Source organism: Gopherus evgoodei, chromosome 13 (genome assembly GCF_007399415.2).
Source record: "Gopherus evgoodei ecotype Sinaloan lineage chromosome 13, rGopEvg1_v1.p, whole genome shotgun sequence".
In the NCBI taxonomy this organism is placed as follows: domain Eukaryota; kingdom Metazoa; phylum Chordata; order Testudines; family Testudinidae; genus Gopherus; species Gopherus evgoodei.
In genome coordinates, this window is record NC_044334.1 from 25,398,657 (window position 1) to 25,426,207 (window position 27,551).

Sequence of the window (27,551 nt, forward strand, 5' to 3'; positions counted from 1 at the left end):
CCCATCTCCATCTGTAAAATAGGGATTCTACTTCTCTACCTCAACGGGATGTTTTGAGGCTTAATTTATTAATGTTTGAGATCTCCAGATAGATGATGCCATAGAAGCACAAAGTGTTGTTAATATTTATTTTCAGCCAAACACCACCATATTACAGAAGGTAGAAATAACATTACTGAGATATTTCCTGAATTTTGTTACATTGTCTTGAAACTAACTGCATTTCAGACTGGAGTATCCTCCTTGGAGAATGTTCCCTGCAGACAATCAGCAAACAGCTGAAGGAAGTGTGCCGCATGTGTGGGATCTCAACAGCAGACTCTCCTTCTATCCTCAGTGCCTGCTTGGTGGCCATGGAGCCCCAGGGGTCCTTTGTAGTGATGCCAGGTAACTACAGAAATGCATGTTACTAAAACTTTCCCTTTTCCAGTCCACACTGGAATTGCGTCAAGCTGGGTGGTTTCTGGTCACAACAGTGAGACCTCACTGGGATGGATGAATGAAAGAAGAGCAAGAAAAGGTATAATTTGGGACAGCCCAGTGGACTATAATAGTTCTTGGAATTGCAGTGCTGGAGGAGTTTACTTCCAGGAAGGAGATTTCTTTATGCCCTGTCAAGCTGATGGGTTCTCCTGGCAGCTTTATTTGGAAAGTCATGCCCTGGAGGAAGACTGGTTTCATATATTCAGCCTGAATAAATATATCACTATTGTATGGGCCCTGATGCAAAGAGGACTGCAAAAACTCCTGCTGTGTGAACTCTTCTGTGTGAAGGATCAAAAAGTGTGTGTGTGCGTGCGTGCGTGTGTGCGTGCGTGCGCGCGTCTTTGTGGGGAGGATGGGATGGTGGAGGGGAAGATTGGAATTGTGACTCACGTTGAAAGTGAGGCTAAAACCATGCCCCCCATAATATCCATTAGTTCTTGAAGGGGCCCTGCTATGTACAGAAATCCCCAAGGGGGAACCAAATTAAAGTGAGGTTCATGAGGCTCCTCAGTAGGTCATGGAAGTTACTGTGACAAGCAGGAGATGCTGTTGAGTATATCATGGAACAGGTTTCTGGCTTTAAGATTACCTGGATTGTTTAATATTACAAATAGGTTTCTTCCTCCTCCTCCGTTTCTCATTTGTAGTTATTTGTTTCTTTTTGTTGGTGTTTTTGTGCTTGAATTTATACTTCCTCTTCATCTTGGGGGAATGCTACATTTTATGTTGCTTTCTGTGAATTTGGGGAATTTTTCTTTTCTTTTTTTTTAATTTACAATCACTGTTCAATTCTTAGGCTAGGTCAGATTTTGATTAGCATTATGGATTGTAAATAAGTCGTCCATTTTTCAACAAACAAAAATTCACAGGTATTTTTGGCAATAAATGTCTTGCTTTAAAATCTGGGAGGGGGTTGATTGGTCGTTTGGGTATTTTTTGTGGTGGTTTTTTTTTAATACACATTTGTAAACCTTTCCCTTCTCTTCTGTCACTTTTGTGATACTTTTAAGTGTGAGGTGGACTAAGGAGCAGCATGAGATGACAGAAGGAAAGATAGAGAGGGCTGCAGTGTGAGAGGTCAGGTGGCTAGAGGTTCCATTTATACGCATAGTGTTGTGACCTTAAATTCATCAGGCTTTACCAATAAAAAGGCTTTTAGACTTAAAGCAAGAAACCTCAGAAAACATTTTTATTAGCATGCCATTCCAGATTACATGTCTAGTAATTTCATTGGCCTAAACACAAATATACAATATGTGATTGAAGGTATTACCCAGACATGCAAGACTGAGGATTCATGATTCTGCCTTTGTTTCTGTCCTGAAAGATGCTGTCACTATGGGATCCGTGTTTGGTCGCAGTACTGCACTGAATCTGCAGTCATCTCAACTGAATACCCCTCAGGATGCCTCTTGTACGCACATCCTGGTATTTCCAACCTCTGCAACCATCCAGGTAGCTCCAGCAAATTATCCCAATGAGGATGGATTTAGCCCCAACAATGGTAAGTTAACTCTGGAGATAGTGTGATGGGTAAAGTATCCCTGTGTGCACTATGCCTTACAGATGATACTACTCTAGAGCAGGCCTGTTCCAGAGAGCACCAAAACTCTGAAGGGTCTGATTCTCCCCTCACAGGTTCCAGTAGGCTTTGTAAAGGTTCCATTTTTATCATTAGAAGTCGGTAAACATCAATTTAATGGTACACAAAAAAAATATTTCCATCAATAATAATTGAAATGTAGAGATAGGTAAAGTCAGAAAAATGCTGCTTGAGAACTTATTAGAGTTTGATTTACTTTGTATATGTTGACGTGATGTTGATAATTTGTGTTTTAATGGTTAGAAGGCTTTAATTTGTGAATGTCAACCAATGTTCCCTTTAAGCTGTGGGACTGCATAGCTGTCTTTTATTGACAGTGCATCTCTAGTAGCTGGGAGTACAGCTGGCACCCGCATCCCACTGCCTAGCGGGGCAAGCTGAACTGTTTTGTACAGGTTGGCAGGGAGCTGCCGTACAGGGGGAGGGAGAACCTGTGCCGCCGCCACTGGGACAGGGATGTGCAGTCTGTGTGTACCTTCACACTCTCAGCTGTGATGGTAGCTCCCTCCTAAGAACCCCATGGGGTGGGGCTGGATGTGAGGCAGACCCTAAAATCCCTTCTCCCAAGGGGAAGCCTCAGGCCAGCAGGGATGGGTGGTAAGGAACAGAATGGGGACAGTATGTAGACCTGAGGCTCCTGGGAGGCGGTGGGTATAGGAGCTCCTGGAGGAAAGGCGTGGGGCTCCTGTTTTTCCTGGGTTTCTAACTGTTGTGTAATTTTTAACTCAAATTTTTGAAACTAAATGTATTCTCAGTTTGTATTCCTGTGTCCCCCATATATATATTTATTACTGAAATGTCACTTTAAAAATATCTTATCTTTTTCAATGTAAAGTTTCATAAGCTGCTGGCTGGGAGAACTTGATAAGGTGGGCACAGTTCAAACGTAAACATTAGAAAATGTCTGCAAGAGTTTTACATAATGAATCTGTTGTACAAAAGAAGCCCCAGAACTGAACTTGCTGGTATTAGTCGAGGTCTATGAGCTCCTTTTTATTGAAGTAGTTGGAACAGTTTCATTTTTCCAGACAGGTATTGCATGCAGTGCTTTGCTGTGTCAGTTGCAAACAGTTTAGGGTGTGACAGGTTCCTTGTTCGGTGCCAACAGCAGCGCAGAAAAAATGTAGTTCAACATTTAAAGACAATTAGCTTCTGGAGATGGCGGAAACTGAAACAACCAGTGTCCTAGGCCGGGGTCTCTTGAAACTGGAAAACATGTTTCTGTATTCAGTCAGTATGGGGTCATGTGTAAATGCTGTATTGAAGCTAAAGCAAAGAGGGCATTTACAACTAGTAAAAAATAGAATGAATGGAAACAGGACTATCTGAAATGGCATTTAGTTCAGAAAGCTCATGGTGATGCAGTAAAAATTCTACACAACTGGAAACATGGCTTTGGAATTTGGCATTTAATAGTGGAGTCTACTGAAAGCGGACAGGAAAGGGGAAATGTCAGTGAGAAAATTGAGATGAAGTAAAAATACTGATAGATAATATACTTTTTGCTATATAAATAAGTTCATCCATATTACCCATGCAACACATTCACGACTATACAGTGAAATACGTTACTCTTCCTACCAGCTGGAGAAGCAAGAACTATGCATTTGAATTTCTACAATCTATTAATGCAGGAGACCAAAATGAGATCTTGGCAGCTGTATGCAATTCACAATTTCATACACTGGTAATTGACAAAAGCATCAACATTGCAGTGAACAAAATGTCAATCTTCTACATCAAGCTTTGAGCTCAGAATGTCGTCAACCACAAGACTGTGCGCACACTGGTATTATCCAGTTTTCTGTATGAAGTACTCGGCATATTAAAGATGCCATAAAACAATTCTACAGAGATCACAATCTGGATACACAGTAATGGTGATGTTCACTTTAGATGGCATCTCCATCATGCTAGGTAATCATAACTGTGTAGATGCACTACTTACAGAATGTGCGTCACACTTACTAGAACAACACAGAGTTGCCCATAGAGAGGACCTAGCCTTTGACAATGCCTGGAAAAGTATGACAGTGATGAAAGAAGTGTAAACACTATTATGAACTGTATATACAGTATTTAGCAGATAAGAAATGTAAGTCTGAGGAGTTGGCCAGTGTACCAGAAGTGGATGTGTTCTCCTTAATAGTGTTTCCTTTTTACATAAATCACCAAGAGGGTGCCAGATCTCCTTCTGTCGGTATGGAGACACTCAAACTTTGGAATTGGTGCATCCATTACAATGTGCTTATCTCAGGTGTCTATCTACCAGGGATACAGAACGTGACAGCCGACAGTTTCAGTAGGAATTTTTCTCATGGCCACAGATGAGAACTGAACTCAGAGCTGCTTCAAGATACATTCACCCTTTGGGGAACCCTGACTGCAGATCTCTTTGCTACTAACCAGAACAAGAAATGTCCTTGTTACTGCTCCAGGGCCAGTCTGGGGAAACATTCATTGGGAGATGCCCTTATCCTCCTATGGGATGGGGACCTCTTGTATAACTTTTCCCAGTTTCCTCTTCTACCCAAGGTCCTGTTGAAAATTCAGTGAGACAAAGCAAGCATTATTCTGATTGCCCCTCCTGGGATCTTAACCTAGTTCTCATGGCTTTGATTAGACCTCCCTTTGAGTCCATGGCAACTTGCTCTTTCTTACACCTGTCCATGAAGAAAGCATTTCAAATTGCTATCACTTCAGCTAGCTGCATAGGAGAACTAGCAATCCTGATGGCACACCCACCATGCATGGTTTTTTTTAAAAACAAAGTAATTCTGAGGCCGCATCCCATGTTTCTCCCTAAAGTTGCCTCCACTTTGCATATAAATCAGCAGATCCATCTTCCTGGTTTTTTTCCCAAACCCACATTGTGACAACAGTGAGGCAATTCTGCATATGCAAGAAGTAGAAGAGCACTATCATTCTACTTGGACAGGACTAAGGACTTCAGGAAGTCCCCTGAATCCTTCCTTTTGCTCGAGGAAAGATCCAAACGCTGCGCAGTATTGACTCAAACACTGTCCAAATGGGTCTCAGCTGCATTAATCACTTATCAAGGGCACAACCTGCTGCCTTCGTCCAGAGTCCATACGCACTCCATGAGGTCAATTTCTACCTCAGTTACATTTCTTAAAAATGACCCTGTCTTGGAAATCTGCAGAGCAGGGACTTGGGCTTTGCCCACATTTTCGCAGAACATTATGTGATCACTGGAAATTCAGCCATCTTTGACTCCACAGTACTCGCTGTAGTAACAGACTCCAGTCCGAAGTCCCAGCCTCCAGTGGTGAGTACTGCTCAGCAGTCACCTACAGTGGAGCACCCATAGAGACACCCCTCGAAGAAGAAGAGGAAGTTACTCACCTTCAAGAGGTGTCCCTATGGGTGCTCCACAACACGCCCTACTCCCCTCCATTGGGTTCTGCAGTAGAGAAGGAACTGCGGGGGAGGTTCGCCTGTGCAGCGCTCGATAGCCTCAAGGCAGATTATGAGGGAGGGAGAACACATGTGCAGGCTCAAGGGACGCTGCTATCAAAAGTCTCTGATTAGAGGCACAGGGGCACAGATTCACTTACAGTGGAGCACCCATAGGGACACACATCTCGAAGAACCATTGTTACAAGGTAACTTCCTCTTATTGGACCAACATCTGTTGATGAGTCAGACAAGCTTTTGAGCTTACACAGAGGTCGTCTTCAGGTCAGGACCAATAAAAGATATTGTCTAATTCGTCTTCCCCATAATTTCCTACAAGTGAAAATTTAAATTGACCCATAATTTTTCACAACTATGAACATTTCGCTTAATAAATTGATTTTAAGCATTTTTCGGTTTTTATTTATTGAAACATAATTTTAAAAATGAATTCTTCCAAGCCTTTTTACAAGTGATTGTCATTGACTTTTAATGGCAGTAACTTGTGGGTGGAAGAACAGTGTACTACGGATTCTGACTAGCCTTTTTAGGTATTCTGACCAACAACCACATCCTCTGCTGACTTGTCTGGAAGCAAATGAACAGCATAAACAGCGTGCTTTATAAATTAGTCTGAATGTAGAAAATCAGGTTGCATAGCACCAATAGAACATTCCGTACATGGGGATGAAAAAAGAATCCAGATAGCTTTGTATCAGCACCATGTTCTTTCCTATTGTGACTAGTCACATATAGTTACATATGTTAGTTACATGTGTCTGTTGAATTGATCAGGCCATTCTTTTAATTGGAAGATCCCATTATTTAAGCAACAGCCATGTATATAAAGTTGCATGGAATGATCTTGTTTCAAAAAATACAATCTTGTATAGGCTGTTGGTCTAGCAGGTGTAGTCTTTTATACAATTAACTGTATAAGCTTAATCAGTTAGATTGCTTTTATTTAATACTTTTATCAAATATGGTTTATCTAGTTTGTTATTTTGCAAAGGGTCTTTAAAAATTGCTTTAAAACAATTTAAAGTGGTAGTTACAAAAATATAAAATAATATGCTTCAAGAGGGAAGTTGCAGTATGAAGTAGGGGGGAAAAAATCTATTTTTAATGAAAGAGTCTTTGATCTGTTCCTCCTGGAATTTCAGTGGGCCTCACAAGGGGGAAGCTATTCTTAATACATACGCAGCTATCCTTTCAAGGCCCTAGAATGCTGACTGAATGCAGTGTGTACAAATATTTAACCTGCATTAACCTGGATTTTAGTGCTTCAGATGCTAATTAGAATCATGTACAAGGACTGGCGTTTTCAAAAATGGTGTTAAATTTAATTTTCTTAACTCTGTTCTGTGTTTAATAATTAAACTGCCTCCTAAGCTATTAGCCATCTCATTTGTGCTTTGGAGGCTAAACAGAGCATGGCGTTAGTTCTGTTTTGTTCAGTAAGGTTGTAGGAAGGAAGTTAATAAACTAGGTTAATTCAGTGCTTTAGCCATCTCTTCAGAAGATGAAGGAAAACAACCAGCCCGTGTAGGTTTAAACACACTTAGCAGCCCAGCTTGAAATTACTTTAAGTAGTTCAAGACAAAAAGTCTCCCCTTTGCAATTAAATCCCTTACATTCAGATGAAATAGAATCAGTCTATTCGGCCACCACAAGTTTAGAAATAGAGTTTAGCAAGTTATATCCCTGCTATTAATTGTATACTATTAGGCAAACTTAAGCTACCTAGAAATGTGTGCTATTACTCTGTGTTTTAAAACAAAACTGGCTGTTCTTCTAATTAATCTTTATTTTGGTTTCCACTGTTCTCCCTGACCCCCCTCACCCCAAAACAGAGTATTTTAGTGGAAGTTTTAAGCATGATTGTTATTATGTTTGTCAATGTCTCTGCTCCCTGCAAAATCTGGGTAGGAAAAATATCGTGAAAATATATTGCCACATTGAAAGTAACATTTTGCTCTGTGTTTTAAACTGGTAACTTTCCATCATCTGAATAAGCCTGGGCCTCATAACTTGTGTTTCAAACAACTGGGCAATGAGAATGCACTTTTCGTACAGAGTTAACTTGTTTTCTCTCTCTCTTTTTAGTCACTTCCCACATATTAACATAAACAAATGGAATTAAAATAAGTCAATCCTGTTTTGAGACCTGTAAGCAAAACTAATGTTTCAGTCTCTCTAAGACCTTTAAGTATTATTAGCACTTCCCTTTAAAGGTAGAAAGAGCAGAAGAACACACAGGCTCAACTGAGTTTAGCAAACAACCAGCAATTATTATTTAAAACAGGAGACGGATTGCCATTTGTCGTAGGATTTTAAGCAAAACCAATTTAGAACCCATAATCCACAGAAGTTTCTACAGAGCAAGCAAACCTGGCCTGGCAGAGCTCCACCCAACTATGTGCTCCAGAGAATACCCTTAATATGGCTCATCAATCAGGGACTTTTCCCGTCCTTATGGTTTACCTGTCTTGACAATACCAGGTGCAGGTTGACAAGGTAGTCCCAAGAATTAAGAATAACAGTAACATTAGTAGTAGTAACAGTTTTCCAAAGAAATTAATGTTCTTCTTCGGTCCACATGCGTGCTCTTAGCCATCCTCATGCCTTGTACAGAGAGCACGCAGAGAGCAATGTGGACAAACTAGTGTCAACTGCCTTGGTCTGAGGCAGAGTGTACTGTGGTCTCCACTTCTAGATTACTCTAGGAATAACTTCTTGGTTGATTTAGTTTTAGGTGTAGTTCTACTTTTAGTTTAATCTCAATTTAGAATTTTTCTTTTTATGTATGTTTTCTAGAGGGTTTATTTCCTTAGAAAACCCTCCCATGCCCCATTTTTGAAGGGGTCCTCCTCTCAATAGTTATTTACCCAGGGTAAACCTGTTTCCCTGAGATTCAAACATTGCCAGGAATCTGTCCTGGACAGTGATGGTCTTTCTTGTATTTATTTTTTGGGAGACATGCATATCCCAACTAAGTGCAACATCTGTTGGGTATTCAAGAGTAGATCCAGGACAAACTGGAAGATTAAGTTTAGGCATGCAAGTCTGTAGAGAGGTACATTCCATTCACCAAATCAGTGTCTGTCACTTGCTTAAACGGAATGCCGCATGATAAGGGCCAAAAATGCCTAGATCTCTTTGGTCACAAGAGCTACTCATTCACGATGTTACAGTTTAGGACCACTAATTATCAACCTCTGATTACTCAGTATAATCACACAAACTATAGCAAATTTAATTTGTTTATTGAACATCTCCCTCTAGAAAATGGGGAACAATTTCAGATGATCATTGCAGAGGTTCAGCAGTGACCTTGTTATAGGCCTCCGTTGATGGAGAGGACACAGCAGCCTGATCTGTTTCTGCAGCAGTTGTCATGCATCTTGGTGGCAAACATCAAGATTCCCAAGGGAAATCCGGAACACCGTAGAAGGCCTTCTTTTTGACTGACTTCAGCTCTTCAGTGAGTCCACTGATGACTCCTTGCACATTCTCAAGGAGTTGAGGGCCACACATTTCTTGGGGTCTACACATCTATGAACAACAGAAAATTTAGTAGGTCACAGACAGCTCAAAGATTCCACACAGATCAGGTCCCTACTTTCCATAGGTCATCTGAACCATCCAAGAGGCCGGGGTTTCAGAAAAGAAAACCATTTGTTTTATCTTCCACTATTATCAAATCTTCCTCGCCGTCCAAATATCAGTTCTGATGTTTTGGTTCATGGTCAAGAACAGCCCCAACTTCAGTATCTAGAACTGCACTATTCTGTCCACTTTCTCCCAACTGTTGCAGACTCTTTTCCCTGGTTTCAGCTTTCATGGGAGCAGATTACATCTGTCAGATGAGTTTTGGGGGTTATAGCATCAGGTTATTTATCTACTTTACTTCCATTCCCCCAACCCCTACTCATCCTGTTTCAGAAACCCATCTCTCACACACTTACTGAGACACAAGTTCTCTCCCTCCTTTACAGAGCCATTGGACTGGTTTCTGCCCAACAGAGAGGTAAGGGATTTCATTCCAAGTACTTCCTGTTTCCCAAAAAGAACAGGAGATGGAGACTGCTCTTAGATCTCAGAGTGCTGAACACTTTCATCAAAGTTCAAAAGTTCACAATGGTAACTTTCACAACTATAATTCCATCATTTAGAGTCAACCTTCAGAATGCCTATTTTCACCTTGTGGTACAGCTATCTCACAAAACATTCCTCTGCTTCATGGTCAGCCAGAATCACTTCCAGTATCGGGTGCTCCCATTTGGTTAATTCATTCACCAGGGTCTTTTTGAAGATCCTGGCAGTGGGGGCTGCTCACCTATGTTAGTGTGGAATAATGGTGTTCCCTTAACTCAGCAGTTGGCTCCTCAGAGGCCAATCATGCAATGAAGTTGTCTCCGCAGTAAGGAAATCTATGACCTTGTTTAACAGGTTAGGACTCCATCTCAACATGGAAAAGTCCACTTTGACAGCAGTTCAGTATATACTGTTTATATGAGCATCTCTGGATGCCATAACATCCAGGGCTTACCTACTGACGGATTTACAGTACTGATAAATCTGATTTCCAGTGTTCAACAAAGCGCACAAACAATAGTCAAAAGTTTTCAACTTATAGGTCCTATGGCTGCTTGCATTTTTGCCACACTACACACCAGGCTGCACCTGCACTGCTTCCAAAGCTGAGAACCGTCTACAGTCCAAACAAACTGAGCCTTGACAAATTGGTGTCCTTTCCTTATTGAGTTCTGTGTTCACTCAATTGGAGGGAGGACCCATCCAAGGTCTGTGCAGGAGTTTCCTTTACTGAACCTCCCACTACCGTCCCTATAGCCTCAGATGCATCCCTCAAATGATAGGTAGCTCATCTCCATACAGACTGTCTAAGACAAAAGTTCTGCCCAAGAGACCCCTCTCTACATCAGTCTCCTGGAGCTCATAGTGGTCAGGTGTGCCTGCATTCACTTCCTTCAAATAATCAAGGGTCTATCCATCAAGATCATTACATCCAACATAGCCTGGATCTACTACATAAATCACCAAGGAGGCAAGAGATCTTTCTCTTTGTGCTGGAACAGTAAAGCTATGGACCTAGTGCATAGCCAATCATGTTTTCATTTCAGCCTCTTCTAGGCAATAAAAACACCATGGTTGATTGAGCAGGCACTTCTCCCAAGATTATGAGTGGGCATCAGACAGCCTGATCCTCAAACATATTTTCCTAATGTGTGGCTTCATTACCACCATCATAAACAGAAAGTGCAAGAAACTCTGCTTTAAAGGATGCATAAGCCATCAATCCCTGAGGGAAGCCTTCCTCCTTTATGCCTGTCACCGGATACCATTGATATTCAGAGTACTAAACAAGATCAAGAAAAACAGAGCCGAGGTTATTCTGATTGTACCAACTTGGCCAAGACAAGTTTGGTTTCCTTTGCTGATTCACCTCACTTCTGACCCAGCCTTACAGCTTCCAATTATTTCCCACTTGCTAACTGAGGACTTGAGTTGGTCCAGTTCTCCACCCTGATTTGAACATTTTATGGCTCAGGGCTTGGTTCCTTGATGGTTCCCTAGGGTAGAAGTCTCTTGTTTGAGAGAGGTGCAGTAGGTTTTATTAAACAGCAGAAAAGACTCAACTAGGAAGACTTACTGCAAAAATGGAAGAGATTTCATCATTAGTGTATCCAGTGACCCCTGTCACCTGTCCATTCTTCCCTCTCAGCTGTTCTGGATTACCTGTTGGACTTGAAGTCAAGACTTTCCCTGTGTTCCATTCAAGTTCATTTAGAGGCTATTAGTGCCTTCCATTTCCACGTGGAGGAGTTTTCAAAGGGTTGATTAACTGTTTTCCAGATATTAGAGAGCTCACTCTGGTGTGGGATTTAAATTTAGTCCTCAGTTGTTTGATGAAACTATCCTGTTCCACCAATATCCCAGTGCATATGGTAGATCCCCCTCTTCAGTTTTCTGCAAGGAGAAAATATCCCTTCTATCACGTCACAAGTTTTTACATAAGGTATCCTCAGACTTCCGTGCCAATCAGCTCATTCAGTATGCAGTTTTCTTCTCTAAGCCACATCAGACCAAGGAGGAAGCTGCCCTCCATACATTATATGTTAGAAGGGTATTAGGCTTCTGTCTGGATAGAACCCAACCATTCAGAAAGTCTCTGACTGTTTCTTTTGCCAATAGGGCTGAAGGATCCATTATTTCCACCCAAAGAATTTCAAAGTGAGTTTTGGATTGCATCCTCTCTTGCGGCTGTTAACGTTCAGCCCCTCCTAAAATAATAGCCAATTCTACCAGATGTTAGTATCCTTCCATGACACTATTAAAAATATACCAATTGCGGAAATTTGCAGAGCTGCCACTTGGGCTTCCGTTCACAACTTCTCCAAACACTGTGCTTTAGTGTAGACATCTAAGGCAGATTTTGCCTTTGGTGTTACAGTTCTGTTATCAGTCTTAAATCTGGTTCTGAAGCTTCCACCTCCTGCAGGATGTACTGGTCAGGAGTCACCTGAAGTGGAGCGGCCATACCAACATAAAGAAGAAGGAGGGGTTAACTGCCTTGTACAGGAACTGGAGTTCATTTAAGGTGTTTGTCACTATGAGGGCTCCACTACCCACCTTCCTTTCCCTCTGCATTGGAATCTTGTCTCACAGGACTTTGTGGTATAGAAGGAACTGAGGGTAGTTTGACCATGCTGCCCTATTTACACTTGGTATAGGGGACAAGGATGTCTAGAGCAAACCAGACCAAACCAAACAGGTACTGCTACCAAAAATCTCTGTTCAAAGGCATGTGGAGGGCATACACACCTGAAATGAAGCACATATCAGGACAGACAACTCAAAGAACTCTAGTTACTGTACAAGTAACCTCCTCTTTTTCCCTTGCTGTCCCTTGTACCAAGAAGTCTAAGTGCTGAGATCACTATATGATGCCACTTATCAGGGCTATAATAATAATTGGGCATGATAAAGTTGTCTAAACTTGGATTTAAACTGGCTGTTCTTTTAAAATAAATTTATTAGCTAATAAGGCTGGAGCCCAAAAATAACAACTATTCAGGTATCTTTATTTAAAAAATAAATTAAGCAAAATAATAAAATGGACTGACAGCCCAGGGAAGTGAACTTTCTTTAGTAACAGAACAGATGGAGCATGATCAGCTGGAGTTCAAGTTTTCTCATCTCACTAATGTGACTTAATTCTGTTTTGGAGGAACTTTTCTAGGAGAAAGAGCAAATTGTCTCAATGTCCATTCAGTCCTTTGCTTCTGCCGTGAGACTGACAGGAAAAGCTGCAACTTACGGTGGTTGTGTGATGTGGACATCAGTCTACTAAGAACTGGACTGAGGCCATCACTTAAATTTAATTTAAGCCACTGAACCAACATAATATAATATTTTTTGGTCACAACCTATTCAAACCATTGACTTGCAGGTGAAAGGGTGTATATACCAATGCAACCCCTCTAGAGCTGGCTGAAAAATTTGTATTAAAAAAGGGATATATTTTTCACAGAAATGTTGACCTGTTTTTTCCAACCAGTTCTAAAGTCCTCTAAGCTTGGCATGTGTCAGCTTTCATAGCTTGGACCACATCTTAAGAGCATGATTCATGGACCAGCTCCCTTCCTCTTTATGATTATGTGGGTCACCTCATTCCATTTGCTGTCTAGCCACAGTCCTTAGGTACCTAAAGCAAATGCATGAATGGCAAAGTATTATGGAAATATTTAAGTATTTTAACTGTCTGTTGCATTAAGTCATGCTTTTTGGAGGTGCGTGCAGAGGGACGGGGGCGCGTAATGATAAGAAAGATCTATCACTGGCAACTTCTGACTCAGCTCTGGCTTCTCTAGCTGTTCCAGGTACAGAGGGGAGAACCTGTATCCTCCCTTGGAGTCAGCTAACATAGCTTCTCCACATCTTCAGTTGCTTTAACATAAGTTGATGCTTTTAAAAAACAAAAAATAAAACCATGGATGACTGTAGAAGCAGTCGGAATCAAGGTCCCAACTCTTTGTGAACCACAGTATGACAACCTCTGTTTTAAGCTGTCCTATATTCCAGGCCTTCACTGGGCTCACACAGATATTATTTAGTATAATCCAGGGTACAATAATATGAACTGATGATTTGGTTTTCATTAGATAAAATGGCAAATTCATCAGGCTTTGTTTTCCTTTTTGGGCCAATGAGAAAATGAAAGTTTAATATAAAAATCAGAACCTTAGCAAAATGTGTAGTATTTTGAACTAGTTATGAAATTAATTTCTAACCTTGTATTTCACTATAGGCCAGATTCTGCTATCCTTACATTGAGTAATGCTTTACTCTCTGCACAGTTCTCTTGAAGTCAATGAGACTACTCACAGAATAAGGCTGCCAGAATCTGACCTGTAGCACTAAAAGCTTAAAGTACAGCACCCGCTGAAAGCTAACTTAAATACACTTCAGTTTTTAATGCATTTCAAATATTTTGGTGACAATTAGATTGCTGAGAGCAGCTATGACCAACTGCTGTGAGAATTAATTCATTCTAACCAGCAACTACTTCCATTTGGATTGCTGGCGAGCTGATTTGACATGAAAATCTTTTGTTCAGTATATGACCATCTCTAAAATGCAGGATTGTCAGAGATGTCAGCCAATCTGTCAACCTTATTTTTGTTTTTAAATCTGCTGCTGGGGTCAAAAGTGCTGACTAAGTGGGATAAAATAATAAAAGATTTACTGCTTGCCTTCAGCAGCCTTTTCAGTGTACAGATCAAGGCTGTCGCAATAGGAGCATCTTGGAAAAGGAATTGGTGTCTAATGTACAGTAGTCATCAGTGAACAGGACTTTATTTATTTTAACTATACCACAGGCTAGACAAGGGACTTATCTTTTTCTCTCTCTTTCTTTCAGACGACATGTTTGACCTCCCGTTCCCAGATGACATGGACAATGACATTGGAATTTTAATCACAGGGAATCTCCACTCTTCTCCAAATTCCTCTCCAGTTCCTTCCCCTGGTTCCCCTTCTGGGATTGGCGTGGGATCTCACTTTCAGCACAGTAGGGTAAGGACTGTAATGCTCAAGACACATACATATTAAGTAAATCTCCAACAAAGCTTTTTCTGTAATTTCTGAAAATTAACCAGCTGACTGCAGACAGAAATTAATGGAGGAAGAAGCCTTGAAGTTAACAGTAAAAAGTTGAAGATGTTAGCTAGATGCTATCAGAGAAGATGAAAGGTGCAGCAATTACACCTTTATTTATATCAACGACTCCAAAATTAGTGATAGCTAATTGTCATTGTGGAACTTGATCTTGATGGGAGCTTTTGTTTCTTGTGCCAGAGCCATATTGTACATCCTTGAATGGATGTCCATCTGTATTCATGAAAAGCAAAGATTTTGAGGATTTGGCACAATGCATAAGGTTAAAAGGGACTGCCGGGGTGATCTAGTCTAACCCCCTGCCAAGATGCGGGATCTGCTGTGTCTAAACCATCCAAGGTAGACAACTATCCAGCCTCCTTTTGAGGAGGGCAGTCTGTTCCATTGTCCTATTATTCTTCGATTTAATCTAAATCTGCTATGATGTATTTTGAACCCATTATCTCTTGTCCTGCCCTCTGTGGCAAGAGAGAAAACAAGTTCCTGCTTCTGCCATCAAAGAGTTGGATTAGATATCGGCCTAGTTTTGAAGTCTACATAAATGATTTTCCAGAAAAAGGAATTGGTGTTTGAGTGAACTATTTTTCCTCATGATAAAACCCAGTGTCAGAACTTAAGCTTTGCAGGTGCTTGAGTTTTATGCAAATTTTGCTTTCTCTGAAAAAAATTAGCCCTGGGTGCATGCTCCTTATCAGTTATTTCTGTTTAAAGTGGCTTTTGAGAAGCTAGTTCCAGCATCAACGGTTATTTAAAATGCAAATTTTGTTAATTTGAGAAAGAATTGTTGATTGTTGAATCAAATTTAGCATAATTTTGAAGCAAGTTTGGCGGGGTTGTCTTACACATGCACATTCTCTTCGTTGTATAAGAGACTTCATGGTGCTTTTATTTATGCCCATCATAATCCTTTCCATGACAAATATGCAAAAACTGCAGGCACTGCATTTATAATATGGCAGCAGGGAGGCTTTTATTAGGGAAGTGTTGAAGTTAAAGCTGAAATATATAGAAACATGCTTTACAACAATTATTTTAAAAAATTAGAGATTGGATTTTACTTTATAAATAAATCTAAGATAATGGGGATGAATTTGCTTGCTTTTGTAGCCCACTATATATTTTATAACTAGGCAATGTGTAAATCTCCCAGCTACCGGCGATACATTTTTGTTAGTTTTAAACAGTAAAATTGTAAATCTGGTATGATTTTAAGTCTGGAACGCACTCCTTAGATCTTAACTGTAGACCCTTTATTGAGAGTGGATGACGCTAACAATTCATTGTGACACAACAGCGTTATGCTCAAACAATGAATAGTTTATTTTATTAAAAACTCTCTCACCACTCAAAACTCAGTGATTTTTCAAGCTGGGAACTGTGCCAGGTTAACAGATCTGAAGAATAAAGTCGTTTATTGAGGCACAGACAGGCACAGCAATAGTGTAAGCTTCCTGCATTGCCCTGCAGCCAGTGTGCCTCAGCTGTCACCTTAAGGGACTCACCTTGCTGAGACTTTCAAGAAGAAGGTCAATTGTGGGGTGTGTGTTCTGTGATCTGGACATATGTCCATTAGACACTAATAATTCAACTCCCTTCTCAAGGCCATCAGGTAGTTCTAAATTACACTCCATAAGTTGTTTTCAAACTAGCAACCCGAAAGATGAAAAGCTCCATATTCTATTACCAAACCCTTGAGCATCCCACCACTGAGCATCAGTTAACAAGTTTCTCTCTCTGACTTACTGAGTTGTTCAGCCTCTATTATCATTTTTTTGCATTTTTTAAAGAATTGCTTTATACAATTGACCAGGGGTCGGCAACCTTTCAGAAGTGCTGTGCCGAGTCTTCATATATTCACTCTGATTTAAGGTTTCAGGTGCCAGTAATACATTTTAACGTTTTTAGAAGGTCTCTTTTTATAAGCCTATAATATATAACCAAGCTACTGTTGTATGTAAAGTAAATAAAGTTTTTAAAATGTTTAAGAAGCTTCATTTAAAATTAAATTAAAATGCAGAGCGGCCAGGACCCAGGCAGTGTGAGTGCCACTGAAAATCAGCTTGTGTTCCGCCTTCAGCACGCGTGCCATAGGTTACCTACCCCTGCAATTGACTCTCAGTGAAAACTTTATCCAACTGGCTTAAAAGCAGCACAAAAAGGTTATTGACCAAAGAGCTTGGAGATCTGGACAGGTCTTTTCTGGGTGAACCTGTTGTAGTAATTCAGTTTAACCATTAACAAGGGCCTGGTAATTGAGGTGTAATTTTTGTTTTTAAAAAAGCAACAGCGTGTGATCATTACCTTCTGGGTCAGGGAAGGTCAAGCCTTCATCCATGTAATCTGTAATTGATTGTTGTAGTTTACCAGTGTGAGCCCTGATTGCTCAGCAGCCAGTTTCAAGGTCTGCTGTTGGATTTTCCAAGTGCCCGCAGCCAAGTGAGCTGCAGCCCTTTCTAAGCATAACCACTTTATGGGCTGTTTAACTTTCTTTGATGCCTGATTAAGATATTACTGATGGAGAAAGAGCTGCTTCAAGGACTAGCACTGGAAGGTTTCATGATGAAACCAATTTGGGTGTAGTGGGATCAGATGGGTATTTTTTCCCCACTGGATCAAAAAGGGGGTGGATTAAATGGATTGCCAATCCAGGTTCTTCTAAATATCTTCAGTCTAGAATATTTTCAAACTTTCTAGGTCACCATGTTTGAATCTATTAAAGGAATAAAAAGATGGGAAAGAACATATACTAAAAACAAATGTACCCCTAAAAATGCAGTTACAGTTTAAAATATGAAATTAACCTCTCTTGAGCAGAACACACACCACTCCTCTTACCAGCTTTAGAAAGCTCATGAAATTTGGGAAACGTAGAAACCATACAGTTTCTCCAGCCACTGCTGCTCTATAAATCATCCAAAGTGCCTGCAAACAGCTATTCTTTCCTTTGGAATGCTCCATCTTCTGCCAGCCTAGAGAGAACGATTCCCTCCAGGATCAAATCCCGTTTCCCTGCATATAGCCTTAATTTCATGCCACTAGGTCCTGGAACAGACTCACTTCAACCTGTCATGTTCTATTGTTCTTTAGGAACCTGAGGTGCTCCTGGATTGTTAATCTGGAGAACCCCACTACCCGAAATTAAGGCTAAATAGTGTGGTTTGAAAAGCTCTGTGACTAAGCTAGAGGGAATATGTTGCACAGTCTGAGATTACCATGATAGCTGGCAACAAGTCAAACTGGATTCAGAATTGAGGGGTGTATAAACAAAGGAGTAAGTGGGAGCTTACAGAAAAGGAGTTGGGACAGTAAAACAAGGAATGAACTGATTGATTTTTCATGCTGCTAATGCTTTTCTTTTTGTTTTCCCCCTCTAGAGCCAAGGAGAGCGTCTTCTTTCCAGAGAAGCCCCTGAAGAGCTGAAGCAACAGCCTCTTGCTCTGGGATACTTTGTATCCACTGCCAAAGCTGAGAATCTTCCACAGTGGTTCTGGTCATCCTGTCCACAGGCACAAAATCAGTGTCCCCTCTTCCTCAAGGTTTGTCTAGTATCCTGTCCCTAGAGTGGGGTAATGGCATGGAAACAGACCCACAGTTTTCCTGGAAAGTACTGCCTTTCAGAGGTGTCAACTGATTATATTTAAAACTAGAGTTATATTTGAGTTTCAATGTAATCAGTTGGCTGCTGCATTTCCATTTACGCTTCCTCTTACCCTCAGGTCCTTGCCTCCATCTGCAGTCACTTGAGCATCCCTTCCCCCACTTAGAGAAACTCAAGGTTGGGGTTCCCTCCATCAGGGCTCTGGAGCTGTGCTCCGGCTCCACTCCAGCTCCAGGCAAAAACCTGCAGCTCCACTGCTCCGGTGCTGCTCTGTGCTCCAGCTCTGGGCTCCCCTCCAAAGCCCTGCCCTCTATGCTTGGATTTGGTGTGTGCCTGCTGCCTGCTTTCCTACTGCATTGGTCTGCACAAGCACACAATGGATTCTGACAATTTCCAAACGCTAAAGCACCCCCCATTAAGTGATTAAAGAAAGGTATCCTGGCTTTCAGTTCCCAAGGCCTAGTCATCCTAAGGAAGAGGAAACCATAGTTCTCATTCTGCCATGCTGCAGCTGTGGCACAAAAACCAAACAGGAGGAGCTCAGGCAAAACAGCAGTTCTAGAAACTTTGCCCAAGGGTGTGTCTTCCCTACCCGCCGGATTGGCGGGCAGCAATCGATCCAGCAGGGATTGATTTATCATGTCGTCTAGATGTGATAAATCGACCCCCAAGTGCTCTCCCGTCAACTCCTGTACTCCAGCTTGGCGAGAGGTGCAGGGAGAGTTGACGGAGGAGCAGCAACAGTCGACTCACCGCGGTGAAGACACCACAGTAAGTCGATCTAAGTATGTCGACTTCAGCCACGTTATTCACATAGCTGAAGTTGCGTAACTTAAATTGATTACACTCCTCCCCCCCTCAGTTTAGACCAGTGCTCTCATACACTGATGGACAAAGTATAAGTACCTGACTAGGATAGATATACAATCAGTTTCTTTTCTGTGACTAACTTTTTATAGATTTTCATAACAAAACAGGCCATGAATAGTACAAAAAGGTAAATGACTTACAGATCATATAGGTTTCCAAATACCACACACTTCACAGGATCGCCAATAGATCTATGTAATTACACAATTTTACAGCTTGTCAAAGCTGCAAGACCAAACACTACAAAACCACACAGATACTCTATAGACATAATGTGTTAGGGAGGCAATAGGAGTAATAAAATAGGAGAAGATATGCATGAACAGGGAGAAGGGGGTTAGTGTCTTTAGTGTATATTTCTGTTATCCTACAAAATCTTTGCTTAATATCATCTTCAGTGTATATAATGCTTTCCATTCCAAAGGATCACAAAGCACGTTATAAAACATATACTGATATACACTGGAATTGCTTCAACTACTAGAAAAATGTAGTCACCTTTGGGTGGCATGCAGCAGCTTCTTAACCGCACATTGTGCAAAACTACACATTTGTGAATGAGGAAAATAATGGATCCCAAATACAATTCCAAAGTAAGTAAGCAAGCAAGATGTAGAGTAATTAGGCAGTCCTGTTGTGCTTGCCCATTTCCAATTTAACTAATATCTTGAATTCTTTCTTTAAGTACCACTGGTCTTTCTGTCTATCTAGGTTCTTATGTTGGTGTCCATCATTCTACTATAAGAGACCAGTCTTTTGCTCTTTCCCAACAGGGAAAGACAGGTTTAAAGTGGTAGTAGTGGTTGTTGAATATAGAAAAGTGAGTTGGTTAGCATCAGTAAGGGTACCTTTGCAGGAGAACTTGGCTGAGGAAATGGATTTTGTATTAAGCTCGGATAATTACAAGTGACCTAGATTTAAAAGCTGAAAGGTGGTACCTCCAGCATCACAACCTCCCCATGTTTTATACAAGAGATGTTGGCTCAGCACTGACCAAAGGAAGCGGGCAACTCAGTGACTCATCAAGCCATCTCCTGTAGCAGGTCTGGTTTTCCAGGGAGACCTTCTTTCTAAGTATGTGCTTGGCTCAACTCTGCTTTGCTTGCTAAATTTGAGGTCACAATCCAAGCAGAAATGAAAGTGGGGATCAAAGATCAGGTTTTCTGCTCATTTTAAACCTCTGTTTTTGAGGTTTGAGAGAATGCATAATAGAACTATTCAGTTCCAGCAGTAATGAAACAGCACAGACAAGACAAACTTTCTGAATTCTTTCCTTAAACCTCTGTGAATCAGGTTTAGACTTTCTGCTGCTAGATTCATTAGTGCATTGGGTGCGATAAGTCCTGTTGCTAACACATTACATAATCGGTTTGGCTTTCAGTGCTTGAAATAGCTTTTTTGCATATATGGTGGCTATGGACTGTGGACCACATTTCAGTGTGATTTTTCAGAGACATCTGACCCCCAGTCATAAAAATTTGGGGGTTCAGACAGGCATTCGAGAATGAAATTGCAGAGATACAGAATGTATATGGACACACTAGGATTCAGCAGAGAACAAACTATGTCCAGCTCTAGAGTCTAAACCTAGTTAACCAAAATTTCAAGTTGTCCTGGGAAGCGGGCGGGGTCTGCGTATTTTAAAATTCTCAGAGATATTGCTGCTGGTCCTTGTGAAATCTGCTGACACACCTGTTACGCAAATAGCTATGTTTGTCGCTTTCCTTCCATAGGCCTCACTGCATCACCATATCTCCGTAGCACAGACTGATGAACTTCTCTCTGTCAGGAACTCTCAACGGGTTCCCCACCCCCTCGACTCTAAAACTACATCAGATGTTTTGAGGTAACATCTTCCAGGCTGTGCATTCCCCACCCTTCCAAGGCTATGAGAACAGTTTGCTGAACATCACTGAGGGATCCATTGCTTTGAACCTCAGAATCTCTACCCTGCTTTAACAGTTCCAGTCTGCATTATGCTTAGCCCTCTGTGGGTGCACAAGAGAGCCACCCTCCGTACACCCCTCCCGAGGGGACGGGCAAATTTTGTTGGAGTACAGGTCCTGCCACCACTAGTTGAAAGTGGGTGGGGAGAAGAGCGGGACAATGGTGGCCATTTCTCATATTCTCCATACCAGTCAAAAAGCTGGCAGGGACTTTGTTGGGAATACATTCTCCCGTCCAGAGAAATAGGGGTGATGGGTTTTTTGGTTGTGTTTTAAGTAGAAGCTAATGCATTCTCTCAATTTCCCTTCTCCTAAAGATAGAGTAGAAAGTAAACAAGCAAGCCTCTCTTCCAGTCTGGTTTGTGTACAAGTCAATAGATCTTGCCAAAACACTTGGTTTTGATTAGCAAGATACTTGGGGGGTTTGAAATTTGGGTTCATGCTGCATCAGAATGAAACCAAAATTGCCAAAATGTCTCTGTGAATCAAAAAATTAGCTTCAGAAACACAGTGCTTCTGAAACAAAATCTGCAACTGACTGTCAGTTCTGCTGAGCCTCTGCAGGTCCAGAGCAGCCCCATCTTACAGACTGTTAGGGGCCAGTAACCTCAGGGCATCCAGACTTCTAACAAGCAACCTTTGGGTTCCCAGCTCTGGGACAGTCCCTATGGTGGGGCCACTCACCATGGATGCCATCCTAGGACTTCCAAGCTCCTAGCTCCAAAGAAAGGAACTTTGGGGTTGTGGTATGGCATACAGGCACTCAGTTCCAAGCAGGGAGCCTGGAAGCCCTAGCCTGCCCCCACTCTGGAGCCCTGGCTGGAATTGGGATTTTTAGGGCTTCTGTAGTTCCTGCTCTGAAGCAGGGAGCCTGGCCAGACCCAGCTCCAGCCAGGGCTCTGCAGGCTGCCAATCTCTCTACCCTGGAGCTGGCAACCTAGCAGCTCTCAGGGGCTACCAGACTCGGCTGCGGAGCAGTCAACCCTAAAACAGTAGCAGGTTTCCAAGGGAAATCTACCTGGTTTTTAGTAACATTTTGCTCCAGCAAATTCCTGACTTGGCAGAGCTGGTTGGAAATTTTCCAAGTAAATGTTTTAGAAAAAAGCATGTGCAAATGCTGGATTTTCCATAACTTTGAAGTCTTTAAATCAAGATTTAAAAACTTCAGTAACTCGGTTAGGGGGTCAATTACAGGAATGGGTGGGTGAGGTTCTGTGGCCTATGATGTACAGGAGGTCAAACTAGATGATCATGCTGGTCCCTTCTGGCCTTAAAGTCTATGAAGAGCAGGACCGTAATTTTCCAATGCCATCACTTAGTCTCTACTCTCTCTCTCTCTTGCAGGTTTGTTTTGGAGCAGTACAATGCACTGTCCTGGCTCACGTGTAACCCTGCCACTCAGGATCGCAGCTCCTGCCTTCCTGTTCACTTTGTGGTGCTCACTCAGTTGTACAACGCCATCATGAATATACTTTAATAAAAAAGCACTTGTTCCTCTGGCTCATTCCCCCTCAACCTAAGAAATGTGCCACAGTCTGCAAAAATCAAAACGTTGCTTCTCTTCAGACCAGGCCCGAGGTCCTGTGCTGTGCTTCAGTTCCTCCATAAGCACACGTGATTTCTGCAGTGTTCAAAACTAATCAACCCATTGACACATCTTTGGCAGCTTCTATCAAAAATCTGGGTCCATCCAGAAACAATGAATATACAGTACCCTCAATTCAGTGTTATCTTAGAGGCCCAGTAATTACTGGTCAGTGTGAAATAACGAAAAGGAAGAATCTGAAGACGATGTCCTTTTGCATGGGGAAACTGATTTACAATTAAGGGCAACTTCAGCCCTGCACGTAAAGTCTTGTAGTGACCGGTCTGGGTTGCCTAAAGGTTATTTTGTTTGAACATGTAAGCTGGGATTTTGCAGAAACGGAGAACCAGTTATATTCTATTATAAATAATGGAGTTTTCTGTCTACCTGGAGTTCCTGTCAGAGTGGATTGGGATGAATGCATGCATTTGTTTCCTGTCCATGTAGATGTGAATGGTCCGGAGATATTTTAATTTTATTTATTTTTAGGTTTTGTTGTTTAAATTATAGAGGACCAGGTACAGTAGATGATCCTAAAGACCCAGCTCCGTTCCAGCGGAGGATTATTTATCTACATACCTCTTACTCTTCTGACCTAGAAATGGAGCTAAAAAACAGTAACAATCAAAATACAAATTAGGAAGACTATGTGCGAAAGGGGAGCACATTCAGAACTCTAATAGTGTCAGCATTTTCTGATAAGAACATACTCTGTTTTAAAGAATTCAGCTGTATTTAGCCTGGTTAAAGCAAGAAGTGGCCAGTGTTTAATGAAGGATAACACTACCATATGGAAGAAAAGAGAGAGGGGTGGGGAGGGAAAACATTTTAAAGCCCAAAATAAAGGCAGATTGAAATAAGTTAATCTATTGTAGAGCAATGACTGAGCTATATTTCCAATGAATTTAATGATGTTAGAAAACTATTATTGAAACCTGAGTCACCCATAGATCAGGACAGACTAGTCCATGTACATATCCAAAAGTATGTTTTTTGTTTACACTGAATCGGTTACAACAAATCTGGTGTATTTTTTCTGACTATAGGAATATTATTTCAAAGAAATAATTTTAAAAAATTATATCATTAAATTAGTACTTGAAGCTATGCCACTATAGTGGAAAAGTTACGTTGTTTAGTAAAATGATTGCCATTTTTAAAGGTTAATGGCTAATTGAAGTATTTTTATGACTCCTTCATTCCAGGCTTAAAGGGGTTTATATTTAAACTCCATTTTCTAATGTTTGTTTTGCACTGTGCAGCAGGCATGGCTTGCCTTATGTGAGGGGTCAGGGCACTTTGATCAGGCTGTAAGATCTAGTTATCTATGGAGAAAATCCTACAAATTTAAAGTTCTTCCAAAAGACTTTCATGTTCTGGTTAAAAAAAAATTAAATTCTATGATTTTAAAAAGTATTTTTCTTGAGATAATGTAACATTTAAAACAAATTATATTAAAAAATTGCTTTTGTGATGGGAAGGTGAAAGCAGAGGAGTAACCTGTAAATGGATAATTTCAGTCTCTGCTCCAAGCCACCCATGTGGGGGTATCTCTTTGCAATGTATAGGTAAAAAAAATTAGATATCAAAACTATTTGTATCTAATGTGTACAGTGTAAAATTGACTTTAAAAATATTGCAGTACTATTTTTTCTTAATCAGAAAAGAAAATTCTCAAGGCCTTTTGAAGAGCATAAAAAGATGAAGATTGTAAACTTGTATAAAAAAATTTAACTTGGGGAGGAAAAAAATGTAAAGTAGACATTTGTAATCTTTTACCACTTTGGGGTTATTTGGTCCCAGGATTCATCTGAACTTTGAATTATTGTTTTGTTTGGGGCTTTTTTTTTTTTTTAAATGGGCTGTTTTTATCCAGGGGCTTTTCTTCCCCAGAAACCCAGTTCTAAGCAAAAATAAAAAAAAGGGCAGCAAGGAGGAGTTTTCATCTGGTGTCATTTTTATTTAATTTCTTTTTTAAGTTAAGAGAAGTTGTTGACATATTTATATGTTTTTGTGCAAAATCAATGAATGGCAATAGATTTTAAAGAAAAAAATCTTATGTACTTCAGTGTGAAAAAGTCTGTATAATATTTCCCTTAAATATGCATTATTTTACTTGTGAGTTTTTTACTGAATTAATCTGAAATGTACAAGCCCTGGCTTTCCTACAGCGTGAAGAAGTTTTTTTTTCTTAATTTCTAACTTTGGAAATCATGCTGAAATCAAAATGATTATTACAGTTGTTTGAGCTAGAGGGAGAGGGTGGGGGGGAGGAGGAGAATGTCCAGCATGCTTGTATGTATATTTCAGAACCTTTTTTAAATGTAAAAGCTGTACATTTCGGGGGAGTTCTGAATTTCTTTGTTCTGTTTTGTTTTTTCTCTGAGCATTTTGCAGTGAGCTTCTTTTATATATAGCCAACAATTTGAAAGAAAACAAAAAAAATGTGAAGTTCATTTTAAATCTACCGTATATCGCTGGTACAGTACACTAAAAAGACTTTGATAAAAAGAAGAAACAATAATAATAAAGACCTCCATTTTAAATGTCATTCATATATACCTTGTGGATGAGAGCTATATACTTTTACACACTTTTTTAGATGAATAAATTATTGAATTACTGAAACTTCTGGGTAGAGTTTTGTTCTCTGTAGTATATTCTTTGACTACTGCAAAATTATTAGCAAAGCAGTCCCAGAGTAAAGGTTTTGTGTTTATATGTAACCATACTATCTATACAGCATTCACAGAAATGAGGTCCATTATGTGCATTTTGTTGTATTCATTTCTTCAGGAGCAAATCTAATCCCTAGGGAAGGTAACTTAGAACTAACACACCTTGTCTGTTAAGATGCATTTAAAAATCCATAGTTTCTCCAGGCTTCCTCCTAGGGTGATATGACTTCACACTGCAAAGAAATAAAAATATTAAATATAGCTCAGTATAACAATTGTTACTTTAGAGGTGGCAGTAGTGTAAAAGCAAATACAGCAACTAAACTGTAAATATTACAGGTTGTGCAGGGCCGGCGCTTCCATTTAGGCGACCTAGGCACACCTGCGGCAGGTCCACCAGAGTCACGGGACCAGCGGATCGTCCGCAGGAACGCGTGTGGGAGGTCCACCGGAGCCCCAGGACCAGTGAGCCAGCCCTGTGCCTAGGGCACTAAAAACCCTTGCGCCGCTCCTGGGGTTGTGACTCTGGTGATACTCTTTGTAAAGCAGTTTTAATTCCAAGAGCTTTATCCACTATAGATGAAATTTATCCGTATGTACCCCTTTAATGTGAAAGTTAAATTACTCTCCCTCCCTCCCCTGCACTGGGGTCAGCCTATATGTGTAAAACAACTGAAATGCAGTCACTTCATGGTAGTGCACTATGGGTGGAGTAGTGAGGAACTTTCAGCCAAACCTCTGTTCTTACAAAATGCACCATGGGATCTTCAGTGCAGGGCAGACAACATGCTGGTTTTTAAGAGCTCATCTAAAAGACATGATACACAGTCAAAACTTGCATGGGAATTCAGTTTATTTCAAAGCCTTAGCTGGCTGTGCTGTGATTTGAAACCATAGTTGGAGTATAGGTTTTTTTCACTCAGAGGCCTATTGCTCCTCAAGGGCCAAGAATCTTCCTCTTCAAGAGGAACTAAATGAATTCATAGGATTTGTTCCTTGATGGTTCCACAGCACTAAGAACTTCGCTCTTATTAATAGCATATACCGTTACCAGAAACCCTCCATAAAGTTATGTTGACGGGCCCAGTTCACATGTGAATGGATTTGTATTGACTTGCATGACTTATACATTTGCTTAATCATTTTCTCTTCCACAATGCAATTTCTACTGAAAAATGACTGCACAACTATGAAGTTTATACTCCTATACAACAGCTGCCTGGTGGAGGTCTGGTGAATTTTCATTGAGCTACATGGGAGTTTTGGCCAAGTAAAAACTTGATTTAAAAACCAGGTTAGAACCAATGCGGTGGGGAAGTAAATTTGATTAGTTATGTCTGACCAAACCAGTTCCCAGTGTTCCATTTAAAAGACTGCCGTACAAACCCAAATGGAGGTAGATTGAGGGTTTTGTTGAACTCGCTCAGGAAACGTTCTTGAAAAATATAGCAAAAGTAAGTTCATCATAAGTAAAATTCAGTTGGCAATAATGAAATCTCAGGAAAAATTACTGCTCTAGTCAGTCAATCCCAGATCATTGCAAATATTGACAATCCCTTGGTTTTATTGGTTAAAACACCTCACCACGTTGTAGCAAGTTCTAATAACACCTTCAGCTATCTGGCTGGCCTGCATCCTGACAGAAGCCAACCATTTACAACAGCTGTGGCCCCTCAAAACAGACAGGATTTGTGTTAGGTCTGCAGAGTGTAGACAATACCTCATCTGGAAGACTGACCTTCATAGATCTCTTTCCAGTAAGTTATGGTTCAACACCTCACTCATTTTCCATTTGAAGAGAGATGAAGCCCATCTCCACATGCAGTTACAGTCTTGGTCAGATGAGACTGAGCAGCTGCCACTCAATATTTGCTGCAGTATAACCTCCCAACTGGGATTTTCTAACTCACTGCTGGGCTCATGAAATTGCCTTTGCATATAAAATTTTACATTTAGAAATAAAATGCATCATAGACTAAGGTAATTGAAGAGAAGCCCCTAACCTCCTCATATGAGATTTCTTTAATCTTAAAATCCATATGATAAAAATTGTTGTGTTTATAGTTAATTTGATTTAACTAATGCTTGTAAATCCTATACAAATTATAAAATAATATTGCTTAGAAGTTCTTAGGGAAACAGACCCAGGAAAATGGAACCAGTTCTC

At 40.6% G+C, this 27,551-nt stretch overlaps 1 protein-coding gene across 4 annotated transcripts in view; it reads left to right on the top strand.

Annotated features, from left to right (window-relative positions):
• MED13L (mediator complex subunit 13L) overlaps positions 1-25,334 on the top strand; it is a 405,971-nt gene extending 380,637 nt beyond the window's left edge. For all 4 annotated transcript variants that reach the window (XM_030582917.1, XM_030582918.1, XM_030582920.1 and 1 more), the window contains 6 exons: positions 229-387; positions 1,814-1,990; positions 14,451-14,605; positions 18,082-18,243; positions 20,909-21,021; positions 22,466-25,334. In XM_030582917.1, coding sequence (XP_030438777.1) covers positions 229-387; positions 1,814-1,990; positions 14,451-14,605; positions 18,082-18,243; positions 20,909-21,021; positions 22,466-22,598 — 899 coding nt within the window. In that variant the 3' untranslated portion in view covers positions 22,599-25,334. The remainder of the gene's footprint in view (positions 1-228; positions 388-1,813; positions 1,991-14,450; positions 14,606-18,081; positions 18,244-20,908; positions 21,022-22,465) is intronic.
• Positions 25,335-27,551: the final 2,217 nt, after the last annotated feature.